The sequence below is a fragment of the Rhinopithecus bieti genome, unplaced genomic scaffold (assembly GCF_001698545.2).
Source record: "Rhinopithecus bieti isolate Rb0 unplaced genomic scaffold, ASM169854v2 scaffold_81617, whole genome shotgun sequence".
NCBI classification, from domain to species: Eukaryota; Metazoa; Chordata; class Mammalia; order Primates; family Cercopithecidae; genus Rhinopithecus; species Rhinopithecus bieti.
Window position 1 is genome coordinate 1,279,661 of NW_016841754.1, and position 20,802 is coordinate 1,300,462.

The 20,802-nt window shown below is 41.5% G+C and overlaps 1 protein-coding gene across 1 annotated transcript in view; it reads left to right on the plus strand.

The window, feature by feature from the left end:
* NEB (nebulin) overlaps positions 1-20,802 on the plus strand; it is a 236,581-nt gene that overhangs the window by 151,336 nt on the left and 64,443 nt on the right. The window contains 20 exon segments of the mRNA XM_017866068.1: positions 1,057-1,161; positions 1,273-1,377; positions 1,731-1,835; positions 2,933-3,040; positions 3,144-3,257; positions 4,000-4,197; positions 4,597-4,701; positions 5,374-5,478; positions 5,578-5,682; positions 5,987-6,094; positions 11,958-12,071; positions 13,017-13,214; positions 13,537-13,641; positions 14,265-14,369; positions 15,202-15,309; positions 17,714-17,818; positions 18,640-18,747; positions 19,316-19,420; positions 19,520-19,624; positions 20,602-20,700. Coding sequence (XP_017721557.1) covers positions 1,057-1,161; positions 1,273-1,377; positions 1,731-1,835; positions 2,933-3,040; positions 3,144-3,257; positions 4,000-4,197; positions 4,597-4,701; positions 5,374-5,478; positions 5,578-5,682; positions 5,987-6,094; positions 11,958-12,071; positions 13,017-13,214; positions 13,537-13,641; positions 14,265-14,369; positions 15,202-15,309; positions 17,714-17,818; positions 18,640-18,747; positions 19,316-19,420; positions 19,520-19,624; positions 20,602-20,700 — 2,310 coding nt within the window.

Here is a 20,802-nt window from a genome sequence, read left to right on the forward strand (position 1 = left end):
TATCAGTTGATTGAAAATAATAATTGGCTTGGGTGGGAATTGAGAATGAGGTCAGGTTTTGACAATATTAGGTGATAAGCATAGTTAAAGACCTAAGCATGCCCTATTCCTGCTTTGCCAAGCATCCCATTCCTCGAGGCATTTATGAAGTTGTTCCCAAAGCAAAAGAGAAATGAAATACTGATTAAGCTGCACGAGGGCCCAGAATGCCTCATGCAGAGCTTTGGTAAAGCTAGGATAGAGAATAAGACATAATCTACCTCCCACTGATGCCTGAATCAAGATCTCTACCTGCCACCAGCCTTCAGTATGTGCAGAATAGTAACTTGATGCATCATCTTAGTTGCTTAGGTGCCCAGAGAAGCTAATGCTACCTGGGTCTTCTCATCATTAACAAAAGGGAACCTGGAAGTCAAAGACTGCTGCAGCAAAGATGTTGAACTTGAACATCCAACCTCACTGGTTGCTGCAGCAAAATGGCCGTTGTGGAACTTTAATCAGAATAGCAACTCCTCTTATTTTCATGTCAAGTAGGCTGGGAGAATCCAGGTGCTTGAAGGCGTAAGGGCAAGAATAGGTTTGGCTGGGACCCAGGGGATGACTCCCCCTGCCCAATACATGAACATTTACTTGTGTAGTTTCCCTCATTTAGTCTAAATGCCCCCACATACTTCTACGTGACTAAATGTACCAAATCCATCTAAAAGTACAACCTCCTTGGTAAGCCTTTTCTTATGACAATAGCAGAAAATAACAGCCCCTTCCCCTCAACTCCAATAGCATTTGAGCACTTGATCTAATAGCACTTCTTGCTTTATAAATGACTTATCTCGACTCCTAGACTCCTTTATACTTACTCATCAAAGCACCAAGCATAGTGCCTCATGCACAGTAATAGCCTCAAGAAATATTGCTCAGGTGAAATCACAATTGAATGAATGAGACAACTACTAGAGAGAAATCCTTTAAAAGCTTTTGAAAAAATTGTAACCTGCCCTCTGTAAGCCTGTGTCTCAGTCATTTATTCCTCTATTATACCTCTCTTCCTGCTCTCAGAATATCTACAAAGCTGACCTAGAGTGGCTCCGAGGCATTGGCTGGATCCCCCTGGATTCTGTGGACCATGTGAGGGTTACTAAGAACCAGGAAATGATGAATCAGGTATGCAAAGCCTGTTCTCCTTCTAACCTAATGCCTGCCCTCCTACCTGCCATGTGTAGGTAGATAACCTGTGGTGGTGGAACTGTCTTAATTGTCTCCATTTCTTTACAGATCAAATATAAGAAAAATGCCCTTGACAACTATCCCAACTTTACAAGTGTGGTGGATCCTCCAGAGATTGTTTTAGCAAAGATTAATTCTGTCAATCAAAGTGATGTAAGTTTGCTTTGTGCAGGCTGAAGTGCACAGACTGGGCAGTAAATTATCTATCATTGGGTGGATCAGCTTAACTTTAGATAATTGCTTGTAAAAAAAATTGGGAGGTGGTAAATTCTAAGATCATCTTTGGAGGGTATGTCTTAAAAGTCACTAGCAGGTGATAAATTGTATTCACTTTTAGGTATTTATATTCCTATCCAAATTATTCTATTGTTTTAGCTAAAATGGACTAAAATTCAACCAGTTGGTTAGTTTTAATCTCTAAATGTGGACTGATTATGTTTCTAGGTAATCTTATAAAAATGTAATATACACTTATAGTAATAAAAGATTTGGTTTTCTCTCCTTAGGTAAAATATAAAGAAACATTTAATAAAGCAAAGGGCAAGTACACGTTTTCACCAGACACACCACATATCTCCCACTCCAGAGACATGGGAAAACTCTACAGCACTGTGAGTTCTCTTTCATGTAATAACCACTCAGTTTCTAATTTGAAGGTCTTGTTGCATTCATATGCTTGGCTGATTTTGTCAACTGCTGAACTTATAAGGCAACCTATTATTTATTTTCCCATTGCACTTAGTCTTGTGTATTAGAAGTAGCATGGTATTCAAGGCAAATAGTACTTATTCGGCTGGTGTTTTTGAGCTCCTGTGATGTGCCAGGATCTGTAGGAGGCAATGAGAGGCTAAAGCTCAATGAGACAAGCCTTCAGGAGCTCAGGCAAGTGAGGGAACAGACTTAAATTGATAGAATAATAATCTAACAAGTGCTCTGGATGCACATAGAATTGAGCACCTACCAATAGAGAAAAGGGAGGAAAGTCTGGTCCTTCTTTAGTAATCATGCATCAGCATCTCTAGCCAACAAGAGGAAAACTTGCTCTCCAAAATTTCATTCAGTTAATTTAAAGGAGGCCGATGGTGCGCACGCATGGCCTGGGAAAGGATCTTTGCCAGTTCTCTCCCTGTGTGCAAATTTCTTGTCACTTTTACTAGGACCACAGATATAGTCAACTCTTATAAAATGCCTAGAGTCAGCTGAGCATGGTGGCTCATGCCTGTAATCCCAGCACTTTGGGAGGGTGAGGCGGGTGGATCACCTGAGGTTAGGATTCAAGACCAGCTTGGCCAACATGGTGAAACCCCGTCTCTATGAAAAATACAGAAATTAGCCAGGTGTGGTGGTGCATGCCTGTAATCCCAGCTACTCAGGAGGCTGAGACAGGAGAATCTCTTGAACCCAGGAGGCGGAGGTTGCAGTGAGCCAAGATCACGCCATTGCACTCCAGGCTGGGTGACAGCAAGATTCCGTCTCGAAAAACATAAAAATAAAATAAAATGCCTAGAGTCTGTAAGTTTAATTTGCAATAAACCAAATAACTGCCCTGTTCTAGGTAGACACACTAACGGCTATAGATAAAGATTTTAGCCTTGCCTTGAACATAACATGTTTCGCCTTAATTTGACCAGCTCTTTTAGTGGTATCTGAAAGAAGTTGAAAGCAAACTTTCAACTTCTTTTTGTTGCCATGTATTTCTTTGTTCTAGATACTGTATAAAGGGGCATGGGAGGGCACCAAGGCCTATGGCTACACCCTGGATGAGCGCTACATTCCCATTGTTGGAGCCAAGCATGCTGATCTGGTGAACAGTGAGGTCAGTATGACCTTTTCCTCTCCTAAGTTTGAGAGTCTTTACTGGGGATCAAGGGGCTGGTTAGGAAACTCCAGCGATTCTCAATGTTGAACCCACTTTACAGCTTAAATACAAAGAGACATATGAGAAGCAGAAAGGTCACTACTTGGCTGGAAAAGTGATCGGTGAATTCCCTGGTGTAGTTCACTGTCTGGATTTCCAACAGATGAGGAGTGCGGTAAGTAAATGTCCACTTTAACACGGGATTTGTGCCCCGTAAGTGTGCTGTCGTGTCTGCATATTTATAACTTGCCCTTTGGTTCAGGTTAGCTGGGAAATGGAGTAACGTAAAGTCCTTCCTGCCAGTCAGCCTGTGGACTCTTAATGGCTGTGTGCTTCCTCCATGCCACTTTCTCCCTGACTATTAAACACTGTGACTGCTTTGTGTTAAGTAAAGGAAAAAGCATCAGGGTCACTATTTACCCTGTGTTATAAAAGGATGGGAAATTTCAGGCCAGGTGCAATGGCTCACGCCTGTAATCCCAGCACTTTGGGAGGCCAAGGCAGGTGGATCACCAGAGGTCAGGAGTTTGAGACTGGCCTGGCCAACATGGTGAAACCTCATCTCTACTAAAAATACAAAAATTAGCTGGGCATGGTGGCGCATGCCTGTAATTCCAGTTACTCGGGATGCTGAGGCATGAGAATTGTTTGAACCCAGGAGGCAGCGGTTGCAGTGAGTGGAGATCACACCATTGTAATCCAGTCTGGGCAACAGAGCAGGACACCATCTCAAAAATAAAAAATAAAAAAAAGGATGGGAAATTTCAAAAGAAGAAGAATATCTTAAAGTACGATTTTTTTAACCTTAGTTTATTCTAGAGATACTGATCTAAATGGGAAATAAGGATCTAAAAGAGATTGATCTGAATAATTTACATTTAAATCCCTTTCTTATTTTTGTCTTTAAAACATGTTAGTTGAACTACAGAAAACATTATGAGGATACCAAAGCAAATGTTCATATCCCCAATGACATGATGAATCATGTGCTGGCTAAAAAGTGCCAGTACATCCTCAGTGACCTGGAATATCGACACTATTTCCACCAGTGGACGTCTCTTCCGGAAGAACCCAATGTTATACGTGTCCGAAACGCCCAGGAGATCTTGAGTGATGTATGATGTCCTTTCTGAAGTTTGACTTAGCTACAGTTTCCATGACTCTGTCTTGGCTACCCCCCAATCCTGGCTGCCATGCTCCCGTTGTCCCTGTATTCATAAATCTTGCTGCTTCTCAACACAAAGTGGCATGAGTAACCACTTTTTGGTATAAGAATCCACCCTAAGCCATAGGACACATATGTTAAATATTTAATTGGTTTAACACTAAACTCAGACTATGATATTGCTCTCAAGCTTCTTTAGACTTGGGAATTAAAGACCTTCCAGCTGGTGAGAGGCCTACCCTATGTCTTCTAAGCAAGAAGCACAGCCAACAGCTGACAGGAAATTATCAAATGCTCAATTGTAAATTCAGAATACCTTCCACATTTCATTGTTCTCTCTTTCTTACAGAATGTGTATAAAGATGACCTGAATTGGTTGAAAGGCATTGGTTGCTATGTTTGGGATACACCCCAAATCCTCCATGCCAAGAAATCATATGACCTTCAGAGTCAGGTGAGCCACCTTCCTAGAAGGACTGACTCTCCATGGGTCATCAGAATCCATGGTAGTGTCAGTGGGTTCATGGGCAGGCTGAGAAAGCTGCTGTAGCAGTGTAGGCTCTAACTGACCAAAGCCCCTCCTCTCCCAAGCAAAGCTCTTCTAGTGGCCTGCTCTGGGGTTGGATCTTCCCAGTCTGAATCTCTCCTTTGGTTTAAGGCAGTGCACATTCATAACAAAAGTTTATCTGGGAGGTGTTTCATAGTGAACGACTCTCAAGCATCTATACCTTAGTTGATCAAGTTAACTTGCAGAGAGTAGGAGGTAGAAGCATCCTTTGATTACAGGTAGACAAGTTTTGGAGGAAAAAAATCAGTATCTGGAAAACTTTTCAGCATGTGGTTCAGCTCTAATGGGGCAGTTGTAATAGAATGTTGAAAGTGAGGGGCTGCTGTCAGGGATGGAGGATAGGCATGGAAAAGGCAACAAAATGGCCAAAATCTCCATCCCAGTCTTGGTCAAGAGAAACTATTCATTCTGGCAGCCATACAAAGTCTGCAGGACTCTAGAATGACAGCCTGTTTGTTAGGATTAAAGGAGAAATCCAGAAATAAAGGCACATCTAAGTTGGCACATGCAGCTAAAACTGATGTTACCATTTGTGGTGACTTTTGTTTTTCTTCACAGCTACAATATACAGCAGCCGGTAAAGAAAATCTACAAAACTATAATCTGGTCACAGACACACCCGTCTATGTGACTGCTGTTCAGAGTGGTATTAATGCCAGCGAGGTGCGTCTTCCTGTACTCCTCTTCCAAGGACAAACTATTTCTTGTCTTTATGTATTTTTGAACAACAGAGGTAAATAACATATTGTTGTTTGTCTATAGGTGAAATATAAAGAAAATTATCATCAGAATAAGGACAAATACACAACAGTTCTGGAAACAGTGGATTATGACAGAACCAGAAACCTGAAGAATCTTTACAGCAGTGTGAGTTGAGTTTTTTCCCCTTCCTATATATGAGCCACCTTTCCCCCTTCTAAGACAGTAAGAGAATAAATGGGATGGACACTCTATCACCAAAGGCTTTTCTATGGTTTGTTTCCTGGACCTTCAATCCTACTTTACCTTATAAAATTCTAGTAGGTACAATTAAATAAGCCCCACCTTAAAAGGAGTCCTGGGAGTTAGTAGGGAGTGTGTGAGAAGGACAGAAACAGAAGGAAAACCTGCTACTCAGAAGTCAACCAGATGCATTTTCCCACATTCACAAGAAGGTCTTTAATTCCTGCAGAACCTTTACAAGGAGGCCTGGGATAGAGTGAAAGCCACCAGCTACATCCTGCCTTCCAGCACCTTGTCCCTGACACACGCCAAAAACCAGAAGCATCTGGCCAGCCGTGTAAGTCAAGCAAAAACATGACAGCTTTCCCACCCTCCCCTGCTCTCCACTCCAAGAATCTTTCAGGCTGATTCATGCGTTGTCCAGAAGTACCCCCAGCATTCCCGTGGGCATGTCCAGGAAATAATTCCAAATGCTCAGTCATTAGAGTCTATGTACTCACCACCTCTCTCTCTCTGCTGCCTGGAGAGAATCACAAGCACTTGCAAGGAGGACAGGATGTGACCTTTCAGGCTGCCTGTCTGCACATGATAACCTCTGCTAAAGCCAGAAGTAAGGATGGGCTGAAGACATAATACACCCTACAACAATAGACTTTTTCAATAGAATTATATGGATGTTGGGCAAAAATAAACCAGTGAATATAACTGGTTATTATACCATCCCCAGTTAATATAAATTATTTTATAGCAATGAAATAGAAAACATTAAAAAAAGTTTAATTCTCCTTTTTTAAGTAGAACTTTTCTTAGATATAAACATAATTGTAAAACAAACAAACCCTAAATCTCATGAGCTGTTTAAATATAGCAGAAGGTCATAGGTCCTCTAACTCTTTATGCCTTTAAATCTTATGACCTCTAACCATTAATGCTCTTAAGTAAAACCTTTTTGTGTGTGAGTGTTTTGTTTTGGTTTCTTATACTTTAAGTTCTGGGGTACATGTGCAGAACATGGAGGTTTGTTACATGGGTATACATGTGCCATGGTGGTTTGCTGCACCCATCAACCCATCATCTACATTAGGTATTTCTCCTAATGCTATCCCTCCCCTAACCCCCTACTCCCTGACAGGACCTGGTGTGTGATGTTCCCCTCCCAGTGTCCATGTGTTCTCACTGTTCAACCCCCACTTATGAGTGAGAACATACAGTGTCTGGTTTTCTGTTCTTGTGTTAGTTTGCTGAGAATGATGGTTTCAAGCTTCATCCTTGTCCCTGCAAAGGACCTGAACTCATCCTTTTTTATGGCTGCATAGTATTCCATGGTGTATATGTGCCACATTTTCTTTATCCATTCTATCATTGATGGGCATTTGGTTGGTTCCAAGTCTTTGCTATGGTGAAGAGTGCTGCAATAAACACACGTGTGCATGTGTCTTTATGGTAGAATGATTTATAATCCATTGGGTATATACCCAGTAATGGGATTGCTTGGTCAAATGGTATTTCTAGTTCTAGATCCTTGAGGAATCACCACACTGTCTTCCACAATGGTTGAACTAGTTTACAGTCCCACCAACAGTGTAAAAGTATTCCTATTTCTCCACATCCTCTCCAGCATCTGTTGTTTCCTGACTTTGTAATGATCGTTATTCTAACTGGTGCGAGATAGTATCTCACTGTGGTTTTGATTTGCATTTCTCTAATGACCAGTGATGATGAGCATTTTTTCATGTATTTGTTGGTCACATAAATGTCTTCTTTTGAGAAGTGTCTGTTCATATCCTTTGCCCACTTTCTCATGGGGTTGTTTTTTTCTTGTAAATTTGTTTAAGTTCTTTGTAGATTCTGGATATTAGCCCATTGTCAGATGGATAGATTGCAGAAATTTTCTCCCATTCTGTAGGTTGCCTGTTCACTCTGATGATAGTTTCTTTTGCTGTGCAGAAGTTCTTTAGTTTAATTAGATTCCATTTGTCTATTTTGGCTTTTGTTGCCATTGCTTTTGGTGTTTTAGTCATGAAGTATTTGCCCATGCCTATGTCCTGAAAGGTATTACCTAAGTTTTCTTCTGGGGTTTTTATGGTTTTAGGTCTTTTGTGTAAGTCTTTAATCCATCTTAATTTTTGTATAAGGTGTAAGGAAGGGATCCAGCTTCAGCTTTCTGCACATGGCTAACCAGTTTTCCCAGCACCATTTATTAAATAGGGAGTCTTCTTCCCATTGCTTGTTTTTGTCAGGTTTGTCAAAGATCAGGTGATTATAGATATGTGGTGTTATTTCTGAGACCTCTATTCTGTTCCACTGGTCTATATCTCTGTTTTGGTACAAGTACCATGGTGTTTTTATTACTGTAGCCTTGTAGTACAGTTTGAAGTCAGATAGTGTAATGCCTCCAGCTTTAGTTTTTTCCAATTCTGTGAAAAAAGTCAATGGTAGCTTGATGGGGATAACATTGAATCTATAAATTACTTTGGGCAGCATGGCCATTTTCATGATATTGAGTCTTCCTATCCATGAGCATGGAATGTTTTTCCATTTGTTTGTGTCCTCTCTTATTTCCTTGAGCAGTGGTTTGTAGTTCTCCTTGAAGAGGTCCTTCACATCCCTTGTAAGTTTGATTTCTAGGTATTTTATTATCTTTGTAGCAGTTGTGAATTGGAGTTCACTCGTGATTTGGCTCTCTGTTTATCTGTTATTGGTATATAGGAATGCTTGTGATTTTTGCACATTGATTTTGTATACTGAGACTTTGCTGAAGTTGCTTATCAGCTTAAGGAGATTTTGGACTGAGATGATGGGGTTTTCTAAATATACAGTCATGTCATCCGCAAACAGAGACAATTTGACTTCCTCTTTTCCTAATTGAATACCCGTTATTTCTTTCTCTTGCCTGATTGCCCTGGCCAGAATTTCCAATACTATGTTGAATAGGAGTGGTGAGAGAGGGCATCCCTGTCTTGTGCCAGTTTTCAAAGGGAATGCTTCCAGCTTGTGCCCATTCAGTATGATACTGGCTGTGGGTTTGTTATAAATAGCTCTTATTATTTTGAGGTTTGTCCCATCAATAGCTAGTTTATTGAGAGTTTTTAGCATGAAGGGTTGTTGAATTTTGACGAATGCCTTTTCTGCATCTATTGAGATAATCATGGGATTTTTGTCGTTGGTTCTGTTTATGTGATAGATTACATTTATTGATTTGCATATGTTGAACCAGGCTTGCATTCCAGGAATGAAGCCGACTTCATCATGGTAGATAAGCTTTTTGATGTGCTGCTGGATTTGGTTTCATAAAACAGTATTTTTTGAGGATTTTCACATTGATGTTCACCAGGGATATTGACCTAAGATTTTCTGTTTTTGTTGTGTCTGTCAGGTTTTGGTAGCAGGATGATGCTGGCCTCATAAAATGAGTTAGGGAGGATTCCCTTTTTTTCTGTTGTTTGGAATAGTTTCAGAAGGGATGGTACCATCTCCTCTTTGTACCTCTAGTAGAATTCGGCTGCGAATGCCTCTGGTCCTGGACTTGTTTTGGTGGTAGGCTATTAATTACTGCCTCAATTTCAGAGCCTGTTATTGGTCTATTCAGGGATTCAACTTCTTCCTGGTTTAGTCGTGGGAGGGTGTATGTGTCCAGGAATTTATCCATTTCTTCTAGATTCTCTAGTTTATTTGCGTAGAGGTGTTTATAGTATTCTCTGATGGTAGTTTGTATTTCTGTGGGGTCGGTGGTGATATCCCCTTTATCATTTTTTATTGCGTCTATTTGATTCTTCTCTCTTTCTTTATTAGTCTTGCTAGCGGTCTATCTATTTTGTTGATCTTTTCAAAAAAACAGCCCCTGGATTCATTCATTTTTTTGAAGGGTTTTTTGTGTCTCAATCTCCTTCAGTTCTGCTCTGATCTTAGTTATTTCTTGTCTTCTGCTAGCTTTTTTATTTGTTTGCTCTTGCTTCTCTAGTTCTTTTAATTGTGATTTTAGGGTGTCGATTTTAGATCTTTCCTGCTTTCTCTTGTGGGCATCTAGTGCTATAAATTTTCCTCTACACACTGCTTTAAATGTGTCACAGAGATTCTGAGTTCAAGTCCTGGATATCCTTGTTAATTTTCTGTCTGGTTGATCTGTTGAGTGTTGACAGTGGGGTGTTAAAGTCCCCCACTATTGTTGTGTTGCAGTCTAAGTCTCTTTGTAGGTCTCCAAGAACTTGTTTAATGAATCTGCGTGCTCCTGTGTTGGGTGCATATATATTTAAGATAGTTAGCTCTTCTTGTTTCATTGATCCCTTTTCCATTATGTAATGCCCTTCTTTGTCTCTTTTGATCTTTGTTGGTTTAAAGTCTGTGTAAAACCTTTAATTGTAAAATTCCCTGTAACCTTTATTGTCATTCTTAGCCCAGTGCTCCTTCAGAAAAATTAGAGACTTTATCTCTTAATTGTGAACACTTTTATGTAACACTTTAAATCAGCATTTCTCAAACATGTTTTGACCAGGACTCACAGTGGGAAATTTATTTTTTATTTTAAGTTCACATACCCACATACACACCCCTGAAGTTTATGTGAGTTTCTTCTGGCACAAATGTCTCACAGAAGAGCAGTGACTGCTAGACTAGAGACAGTGCACTCTGATCATTTCCATTCTGTTCTATTCGTTTAAATGCTAGTGACTCAGTAAATTGATTTCACTACTCTACTGGACTTACAGATGCACAGCTTAGAAATAAACTTCATGCCGGGTGCGGTGGCTCAAGCCTGTAATCCCAGCACTTTGGGAGGCCGAGACGGGTGGATCACGAGGTCAGGAGATCGAGACCATCCTGGCTAACACCGTGAAACCCCGTCTCTACTAAAAAATACAAAAAACTAGCCGGGCGAGGTGGCGGGCGCCTATAGTCCCAACTACTCGGGAGGCTGAGGCAGGAGAATGGCATAAACCCGGGAGGCAGAGCTTGCAGTGAGCTGAGATCCGGCCACTGCACTCCAGCCTGGGCGATAGAGCGAGACTCCGTCTCAAAAAAAAAAAAAAAAAAAAAAAAAAAAAACTTTATTAAAAGGCCTTTGGAATTTTTTAATTTTACCTGGAGGAAAAAGTAAGGTATGTGATTTTAGCCAGACCCAACTCTATTTGGAAGATTGCAAAAAGGAGCAAACTTTTCATTTTGGAAGAAAAGTATTATAGATAAGATTTAAAAAGCTCAAAAGAGGCTTTTTCCTTGAGTCATGAACAAAATTATAGAGGCAAGATTCTTGGCAAGTTGGTTTTGGAGGAAGGTAAAACATAGAGAAATTAATCCTTTAAAAGAAGTATTCTGACCTTTTTTTAGGAAAAGCTTTGTGTGTGTGTGTGTGTGTGTGTGTGTGTGTGTGTTTAAAAGGGTGTCTTTAAATTCTATCATCTTTGAAGCTGAGAAATAGATTAGATGTAAGAAGCTGATTTTCTGTTTTGGAAAAATCTGGTGGAAATGTTGGTTGGTCTACAGTCAATGAAGAGCATTGCTGGAACTCTGATACAAACATATACTCCCATCTCTCTCTTGTTACAGAGGTGCAAGTCTCGGAGTTGTGGAAGAATTGTTATTTTATTATTGTGTGCTATGAGATTGGATCTCAGTCTCTGTCTTAACCTGGGTTTATATAATCATGGAACACTAATTAATAGGCACCATGACTTAAGAACTAATTGTTATCCCACAGAAGTTGATTGCACTGTATTTTTGAAAGCCTTGTAGAAACGGAAATCCAAGGATTGTGTCTTCTTAGCAGCAGACTTTTCAGTTATTAAAAACAAAGATATTCCTAAGCACAGTTTTAATCTTGTACTCATGGTAGTAAGAAAAACAAAGCCATTACCACAAGAGAATATTTTTAAATTACATAATCTTTAAAATGAATTGCTTGTAGTAGCAGTAAAAGTACTAGTATTGCTATAGGAGTTTTGAAAATAGCAACTAAAATTTCATAGTGCTCTCCGGTTTCAAAGTACTTTTGTTACAGTCTGATTTCAGCCACATGATAACCCCATGGCAGGCGCTACTGCTCTATTGCTCTGTACAGTTGGGGAAATGAGCTCAGAGAAGTGGTGTCCCCAACGCTGGGTGGATCTCAGAGTCGGGTTTTCCTGTTAAGTCTTATGCTGTTTTAACAATATAAATCCATTGCTCTCTCAAACTGTTTCTTCCTTTCTACTTTTTCTCTATAGGTCAAATATCGGGAGGAATATGAAAAGTTCAAAGCTCTTTATACGTTACCAAGAAGTGTTGACGATGATCCGAACACAGCACGGTGCCTCCGAGTTGGCAAGCTTAACATCGATGTAAGTACAGCCATGCGCCCCTTAACGACTAGGATACATTCTGAGAACTGTGCCGCTCGTTATGTGATTCCATTGTTGTGCTAACATCATAGAGTGCACTTCCACATACCGAGATGGGATAGCCTATTGCTCCTAGACTACAAACCTGTACAGCATGTTACTGTACTGAATACTGTAGGCAACTGTGACACAGTGGCAAGTATTCGTGTATCTAAACATAGAAAAGGTACAGTAAAAACACAGCATTATAATCTTTTGACTGAAACATTGTTATGCAACACATGAGGGTAACTCCAAAGACCTTACTTCAAATTTAAGTCAAGTAAAATAGCCATGTATTATTACTAGGAACATTTCCTCCCCCCCGCCAAGCCCCAGACCTTTTTTTTTTAAGACAGGTCTCACTCTGTTGCCCCGGCTGGAGGGCGGTGGTGCAATCATGGCTTACTGCAGCCTCTACCTCTCGGGCTCCGGGAATCATCCCACCTCAGCCTCCTGAGTAACTGAGTCTACAGGCATGCACCACCACACCCAGCTAAGGTTTTAATTTTTTGTAGTGATTGGAATCTCGCTATGTTGCCCATTCTGGTCTCAAACTCCTGGGCTCAAGCGATCCTTCTGCCTCAGTCTCCCACAGTGCTGGGATTGCAGATGTCACAGTGCTGGGATTGCAGGTGTGAGTCATCATGTCCCGCCTGAACATTTTCTATTTACCAATGCATATGACACTGACTGTGCACATGTAAAGAAGCTACATATTATTTCAGCTATAATGCTTTGTTTTTTTTAATTTCCCCTATTAATCTATAGAAAATGTCAGAAAATACCAGTCCCCACCCTGCCCCCAACTGTTTGCTGTGAGTTGGTTAGCCTGACTTCTCATGTATGGCCATGATGCCTTGGCACAATTTCCTGTATAACTGGCATGTGATTTTAACTTGACAGCGCTTGTACAGATCAGTTTATGAAAAGAACAAGATGAAAATCCACATCGTGCCCGACATGGTAGAGATGGTTACCGCCAAGGATTCTCAGAAGAAAGTCAGCGAGATTGATTACCGGCTGCACCTCCATGAATGGATTTGCCACCCCGACTTGAAAGTCAATGATCACGTCAGGAAAGTCACAGATCAGATCAGTGATGTAAGCCTGTGACTTAAGAAGGACCCCTCCACGGCCCCGCCCCACGGCCCCACCCAGAAGAGCAGCAAACTCACCCATTTCTTTACCTTAGCCTTTTTCCACTATTTCTTCCCTATATGTCCATGTGTCTGACTTGACTTTGGAGCTGTCTCTGGAAGCAGGGCTCTGTGTACGCATGTTCTGTGGCTCCCCTGAGCCTCTTTGCATGATGCCTTTGCTCCTCATTCCACAAAGGCTTCTGAGTCTAGAATGTACCTGTTTTTAGTGTTTAAGTTATTATGATCAATTTTTTTTTCTGATCCTCTCTATCAAAACCCTCTAGATTGTGTACAAGGATGACCTCAACTGGCTGAAAGGCATTGGTTGCTACGTCTGGGACACTCCTGAAATCCTCCATGCCAAGCATGCTTATGATCTACGTGATGATGTGAGTTTGCCTTGTTTTGTTCTTTAGTATATTTCCATTTCTCCATAGTGTAGAGTTAAGAGGAGGTTATGTAAAATAGGGACATTGTCACAGGCCAGCTCTGGGGGGTGGCTGAGCTGGAGAAAGATGCTAGGAGCAGAGCAACCATCTCTCAGGAAGGCATATGGCATTCTTATTAAACAGTGCAGTCCAGGTACACCGTCATCTCTGATAGAGAAGGGACCACCGGCTTCTCTTTCTACGTTTTAGGCAATTTTGGATATATTAACAAGCATTTAATTGCCATTTTAGGAAAGTGTCATTTGTTAGCGTTTGCAATGCTATAGACAAGCTCTATTTGTAAAGAGAGGATTTTCCGGGCAAATTAAATACTGCAATGAGGATTTCAGTAAGAAAGCTTAAACTTTCCTAGAAGAGTAGTTATCAAGTGTCCTAGAAGACTCTAGAAGCCCCATATAAGTGTTGGTTACACTGTTATAAAATTCAAATGCATCTCGGTCTGTTGAATAAGTGCTGATGAATGTAAATCTCATGAGTTAAAAGCAACCAAACCCTGTATGAAAACCAGCAGTTTCAAGCATAAGGAATGGTCCAACATGGCCTTGTTTTCTTCCTCTTGGCAGATCAAGTATAAAGCTCACATGTTGAAAACAAGGAATGACTATAAGCTTGTCACAGATACACCAGTCTACGTGCAGGCTGTCAAAAGTGGGAAACAGCTAAGTGACGTAAGTGCTCTCTGGGGAAGTTAAGCGGACAGTAATAAAGGCAGGGCCACCACTCAAGCAGAGGTGGCAAAAACCATAGACCGGGCAGTACCAAGTCTTTTCTAACTGGGAAACCAGAGTTGGTGCGTTTGAAAGCACTGAAGATGCTGCTGGCTATTGTTTCCTGAAACCTGATGCATTCAAGCAGTTTGCTTGGGTAGAGCTGTAGGTGATCTGAGTCTATGAAGTAACTTTGTGCCTTAATGCTTCCAACGTTGTTTTTTGTGCCCTGTGTCATAGCAAATTTATTTCCATCTAGGCCATTTAATAAATTAGAGCCAATTATGGTAGAATAAGAAGCAAGCAGGCTCTGGAGTTAGAGTTGTGGAGTGCAGTCTCACCTCTACCACACATTATCTATAAGGCTTATGAAAAGCACTTAATCCATCTGAGCCTCCCATTCTGATGCATAGAATGGGGACGTAAGGAAGCACCCACTCTGACACCTGACTCAGAGCAGGCAGGGCAGGCACAAAGCTGCTCTTTCTTTATTAACTCCACAGGTTGAAAAGTCAATATCAGATCCCGCCAGTGAGTGCAAACATTGAGACCTATTATTTTGGAACTACTAGTGGTAAAATGCCCACCCTTCCTCTTCTTATGCCTGGGCCATCTCTTCTGTTTCTCAGTATGATCACGTGTCCACACGCTGGCTCTGATCCTATTGGACAAGCCACAGTAATATGTCAGATGAGTTCTCCAGGCAAAGGGAAGCAGGCTACCATTATTTTTTTTAAAGAGGGACCTGGGTTCCCATTCTCTTTGCTTCTAACAATGCTTCTTTCTGCACCAGGCTGTCTACCACTATGACTATGTGCACAGTGTCAGAGGCAAAGTGGCTCCAACTACCAAAACCGTGGATCTGGACCGGGCCCTTCATGCATACAAGCTCCAGAGTTCGGTAAGCAGTGAGAACTTGATAGTGCCCAGCAGAAATCCATTCCATCAGCTCAGCTTGCTTCCTCTTGACCTTACCTTGTATAAATACTGTTCCATTCATATGAGGTGAAAAAACAAAAACACAGAGCATAATCTGTCTTCCCTCCTAGCTGCCAGGATCCCCCTACGGAGCAATCAAACTAACATAAATGGGCATGTTTTAGCAATATTTACAAGTTACAAAGAAAGCCAATATACCTTCTCTGCTTTCAAAAAGCTGAAAATCAAGATGACAGAGACAAGGCCTTTAACCTTAATAAAAGAGGAATTAGAAATTGTTGCTGGAATTCAGAAGAGAAAGAACCTGGATCCCACCTGCATATTTAACCTGTCTATTCTGTGTTACCCAGTGGTGCTGATTTGGTCTCAACTTTTCATGCTATTTCTCATCTTGAATATTAAAAATAATTTTGGGCCAGGTGCAGTGGCTCACGCCTGTAATCCCAGCAATTTGGGAGGCTGAGATGGGCAGATCACCTGAGGTCAGGAGTTCAAGACCAGCCTGGCCAACATGGTGAAACCCCATCTCTACTAAAAGTACAAAAAATTAGCCAGGCGTGATAGTGCATGACTGTAATCCCAGCTACTTGGGAGGCTGAGGCAGGAGAATCGCTTGAACCCAGGAGGCGGAGGTTGCAGTGAGCCGAGATTATGCCATTGCACTCCAGCCTGGGCAACAAGAGCAAAACTCCGTTTCAAATAATAATAATAATAATAATAATAATTGTGGCCCGGCACAGTGGCTCATGCCTGTAATCCCAACACTTTAGGAGGTCACAACAGGTGGACAGCTTGAGCCTGGAGTTCGAGACCAGCCTGAGCAACATTGTGAAACCCCGTCTATATAAAAATACAAAAATAAATAAATTAGCCAGGTATGCATCTGTGGTCCCAGCTACTTTGAGAGGCCCAAAATAAATTATTTTATTCATTTGGGATAAATCCAAAATAAATTATTTATCCCAAAAATAAATTAGAGTGGCATGCATCTGTGGTCCCAGCTACTTGGGAAGTTGAGGTGAAAAGATTACCTGAGCCCAGGGAGGTTCAAGGATGCAGTGAGCTGTGATGGTGCCACTGCATTACAGCCTGGGTGACAGTGTGAGACCCTGTCTAGAAAATAAAAATAATTTGGTTTTTCATATTTTAAATGTAATTCTTTTTTTTTTTTTTTTTTTTTTTGAGACAGAGTCTCGCTCTGTCACCTGGGCTGGAGTACAGTGGCTGGATCTTAGCTCACTGCAAGCTCCGCCTCCCAGGTTTACGCCATTCTCCTGCCTCAGCCTCCTGAGTAGCTGGGACTACAGGAGCCCGCCACCTCGTCCTGCTAGTTTTTTTTGTATGTTTTAGTAGAGACGGGGTTTCACCGTGTTAGCCAGGATGGTCTCGATCTCCTGACCTCGTGATCCACCCGTCTCGGCCTCCCAAAGTGCTGGGATTACAGGCTTGACCCACCGCGCCCGGCCTTAAATGTAATTCTTAATCCTAAACTCCAAGACAGCGTATTTAAGGTCACAGACAGACACTCCTCCCTGTCCTCCCTTTCTGCCATGAACATGTGCATCCTGACCTCTTCCCAGCCTGATGTCAACATACTGTGTTTGGAGGAGGCAGGAGAGGGTAATACAAACATGTGCCTGGCTATATCTTGGTGATGGTTTGCATATCATCATCACCTGAGGACACAGTAATGGCAGAGCTGACACTTGGTTACCTGTCTTCTCTGCATTTCCCAAATTCTTGCTAGATGCCATACAGCCAACTGGGCATATGTTCAGAAGCATAGAGGAATTACTTTTTAATTTATTTATTTTTTTTATTTTTATTTTTTGGAGACAGGGAGACAGCCTGGGAGACAGTCTCCCAGGCTGCAGTGCAACGGTGCAATCACAGCTCACTGCAATCTCAAACTCCTGGGCTCAAGTGATCCTCTCACCTTAGCTTCTTAAGTAGCTGGGACTACAGGTACACGCCACCACGCCTGGCTAATTTTTTAATTTTTTGGAGAGGTGAGATCTTGCTATGTTGTCCAGGCTGGTCTCAACTCCTGACCTTCAGTAGTCATCCTGCCTTGGCCTCCCAAAGTGTTGGGATTACAGATGTCAGCTACCACACCTGGCCAGGAGCTACTTTCAATAAACCATTTCACTCATTGTTCTATTTTTCCAAAACAATAAGTGAAGAGTAATCTGACTCATTTTATGACTCTTAGAATGTATTTAATTCTTTCCTGAAATCAATTCAGTGAGCATAAGTATACTAAGTATCTAGTCAAAAACCTAACATGAGCGATATGTGATTTGTTAAGCTCAGATCAGTTACTTGATGCCAGATGTCATTTAACCTGCTCTTCCTCATTCCGGCAGAATCTATACAAAACCAGCCTGCGCACCCTGCCCACTGGATATAGACTTCCAGGTGACACTCCTCACTTCAAACACGTCAAGGACACCCGTTACATGAGCAGTTATGTGAGTAGTCTCCTCTTCATTGAGATGGGTCTGAAGGTGGGGTGGCAGGAGACTCATATTAATAGCCTGTTCTAATCCTCCAGTCACACCCTAAAGGTTCAAACTGATAGAATGATGGGAGCTGGAGAGGAGAGACAGCACATTTTTGAGGGGTGCTATGGAATTGACCGCTTCTGCAATTCAGCAGTGCCTGGGTAGCCCTGTGGGTTAGAACAGGATGTTTGTGGGAGCCTTGGCTGAGGGCCCATGGCTGTCATGATGCCTCTACCTCTGCTGGCCTTAATTTGCACAGATGCACCCTGAATTATCCCAAGCCATTTACTGGAAATGCAACTTCACACACGCACTACTGAGGTGTGGTGATAGTATTGTCTTCCTTCTGCTATGTTTCACTGCAGAAGATATAACATCTTTGGAAGTATATTATATATATATGTGTGTGTGTGTATGTGTGTATATCTATATCTATATCTATGTCTATAGATATGATAGATTTAATCTAACACCTAATTGTATTTTCTAATTTTCTAGCCAGATTGGGGCTAAAAATATAGATTTTCTCTGGCATTTTGCATACCTCCCTACAAACAGATTTCACCTAGGCAAGGTCGAATTTTATTCTTTTCTGGGCCTGGTTTTATTTTACAAAACATAATTTTCAAGGCTTGGATTAATATTGAAATTTTGTCAATGACTTTTCTTCATACTTAATCGTTAAAAGAGCAATTTTCAAATAAAGGTGACATCTCTTCTATTTGCAGAAATGTAATGTCGCTTCTTGTTTACCCATCATTGATCTCATTCCAACTTTGCTTTTGCAGTTCAAGTACAAAGAAGCCTATGAACACACCAAGGCATATGGGTATACACTTGGTCCCAAAGATGTTCCATTTGTCCACGTCCGGAGAGTCAACAATGTTACCAGCGAGGTACCTGAATGCTGATTCTCCAAGAGACATATTGAGTTTTAATAGCCATGGCTTTGTTTGAAATGCATTAAGAATTAATTGTATTTCAGTTGTAAACTTACATACCAGCAAAAACGAAAAAGGTCCTTATTGTCACATTGTGATACTGATATTTCTCGGCAGTGGTTTTTTTGTATCTGGTAATGCCTTGGAGAGACTCGGGTCCATAGATTATGATGCAAAACTTTTCTAAAGAAATAATTTCTTCTTTTGACATTTATATTCAAAAATCTTTAATAAGTTTGCATTTTAGTCTGACTCATGATCCTGGTTTTCTACACCAACTATTGGTTTGCATATCTGATCCTACTATGCAACCATCTGATAGAAAGTGGAAGGCTTTGTGCTCAGAATTCTTCACCGAAGTGAAATAACTCTCATTTTCTCCTTTTTTCCTAATCTCAATCATTTTCTATATCCTTGATATTTCCTCCCTTCTTCCTTATTAAAATATTTTATTCTTGATTAGTCAGTAGATGCTCTCGTCATCCCTTACTAAATACCTGTAATGATATTTCCTCCAATGTAGAGACTGTATCGGGAATTGTACCACAAACTGAAAGACAAGATCCATACAACTCCCGATACCCCTGAGATCCGCCAAGTCAAGAAGACACAAGAGGCTGTCAGTGAGGTGGGTATTTTCTTAGGAAAGACAGGGAGTAGAGACCAGGGATGAATGTCAATCATTCGGTCTCTAATGCATGTGTTTTTGGGTATTTTTTTTCTTTAGTTGATCTACAAATCAGACTTCTTCAAGATGCAGGGCCACATGATCTCTCTGCCATACACACCCCAAGTGATCCATTGCCGCTACGTAGGAGACATTACCAGTGATGTAAGCATCTTGTAGGGGTCTTTCTGGAGTAGTCTTAACAAGAGGCAGGCTTGCTTTCAGCAGTTAAAACAACCAGTGGTCTTGGAACAGCCTTTTCTGATAAGCACTTCTAAACAAAGAGTACAAGTTGGAGGTAAGACAATGTGGGAGGAGCATGCCACAATTCTCCAGCTATGGAAACAGTAATAAGAGGACCACTTGGGAAAGACAGAATTGCCATTACTCTTGATCACTCAGTGACCACCATTCTACATTCAACACGGAATCATTCCAACTCCTCACTCCCTAACTCCCTATGTGGCCTCCGTCCCAGGTCATGTTGAGTATTTTCCTCTCACTCATCCCTACTCTGACCCCGTTAGCAACTTCTTGCTGCCACTTTTTTCATTGTCCTTGTATGTTCTCTCCTCCTAAAAGATCAATCCATTCAATCTGTTCTTTTCTCCAATCAATATTACAGTAATAAAATAATAGCAGTGTTCTCTCCTCACCTCGGGGCTGGAGACTTAAATGAAAAAACCCATGACTTATTTGGGTGCAAGTAAACTAAGAGTACAAGGTAGATGAACCAGCCAGGCATGGTGGCTCATGCCCGTAATCCCAGCACTTTGGGAGGCTGAGGTGGGCAGATCACCTGAGGTCAGGAGTTCAAGACCAGCCTGGCCAACATGGTGAAACCCCGTCTCTACTGAAAATACAAAAATTAGCCGGGCATGATGATGTACACTTGTAATCCCAGCTACTAGGGAGGCTGAGGCAAGAGAATTGCTTGAACCCGGGAGGTGGAGGTTGCAGTGAGCCAAGATCTTGGCATTGCGCTCCAGCCTGTGCAACAAGAATGAAACTCTGTCTCAAAAAAAAAAGTAGATGAACCAAAACGAAAGATACAGTAATTAAGAAGTGTTGCTACCCCATCTTTTGTGTTTCCTGATTTACATTTGCTTATGACCAGCTGTATTTCTGTGTTTGCCTCTCAGATTAAATACAAAGAGGACTTGCAGGTCCTGAAGGGATTTGGCTGCTTCCTGTATGACACTCCTGACATGGTCCGCTCCCGGCACCTGCGGAAGCTCTGGGTGAGTGCACATCATCACAATGCATAATTACCCCTGCACAGCTGGATGCCCCCATCACCAGCCTCCAAGGCTAGGCAGAAGGGATCTTAGCCTGCAGCTACT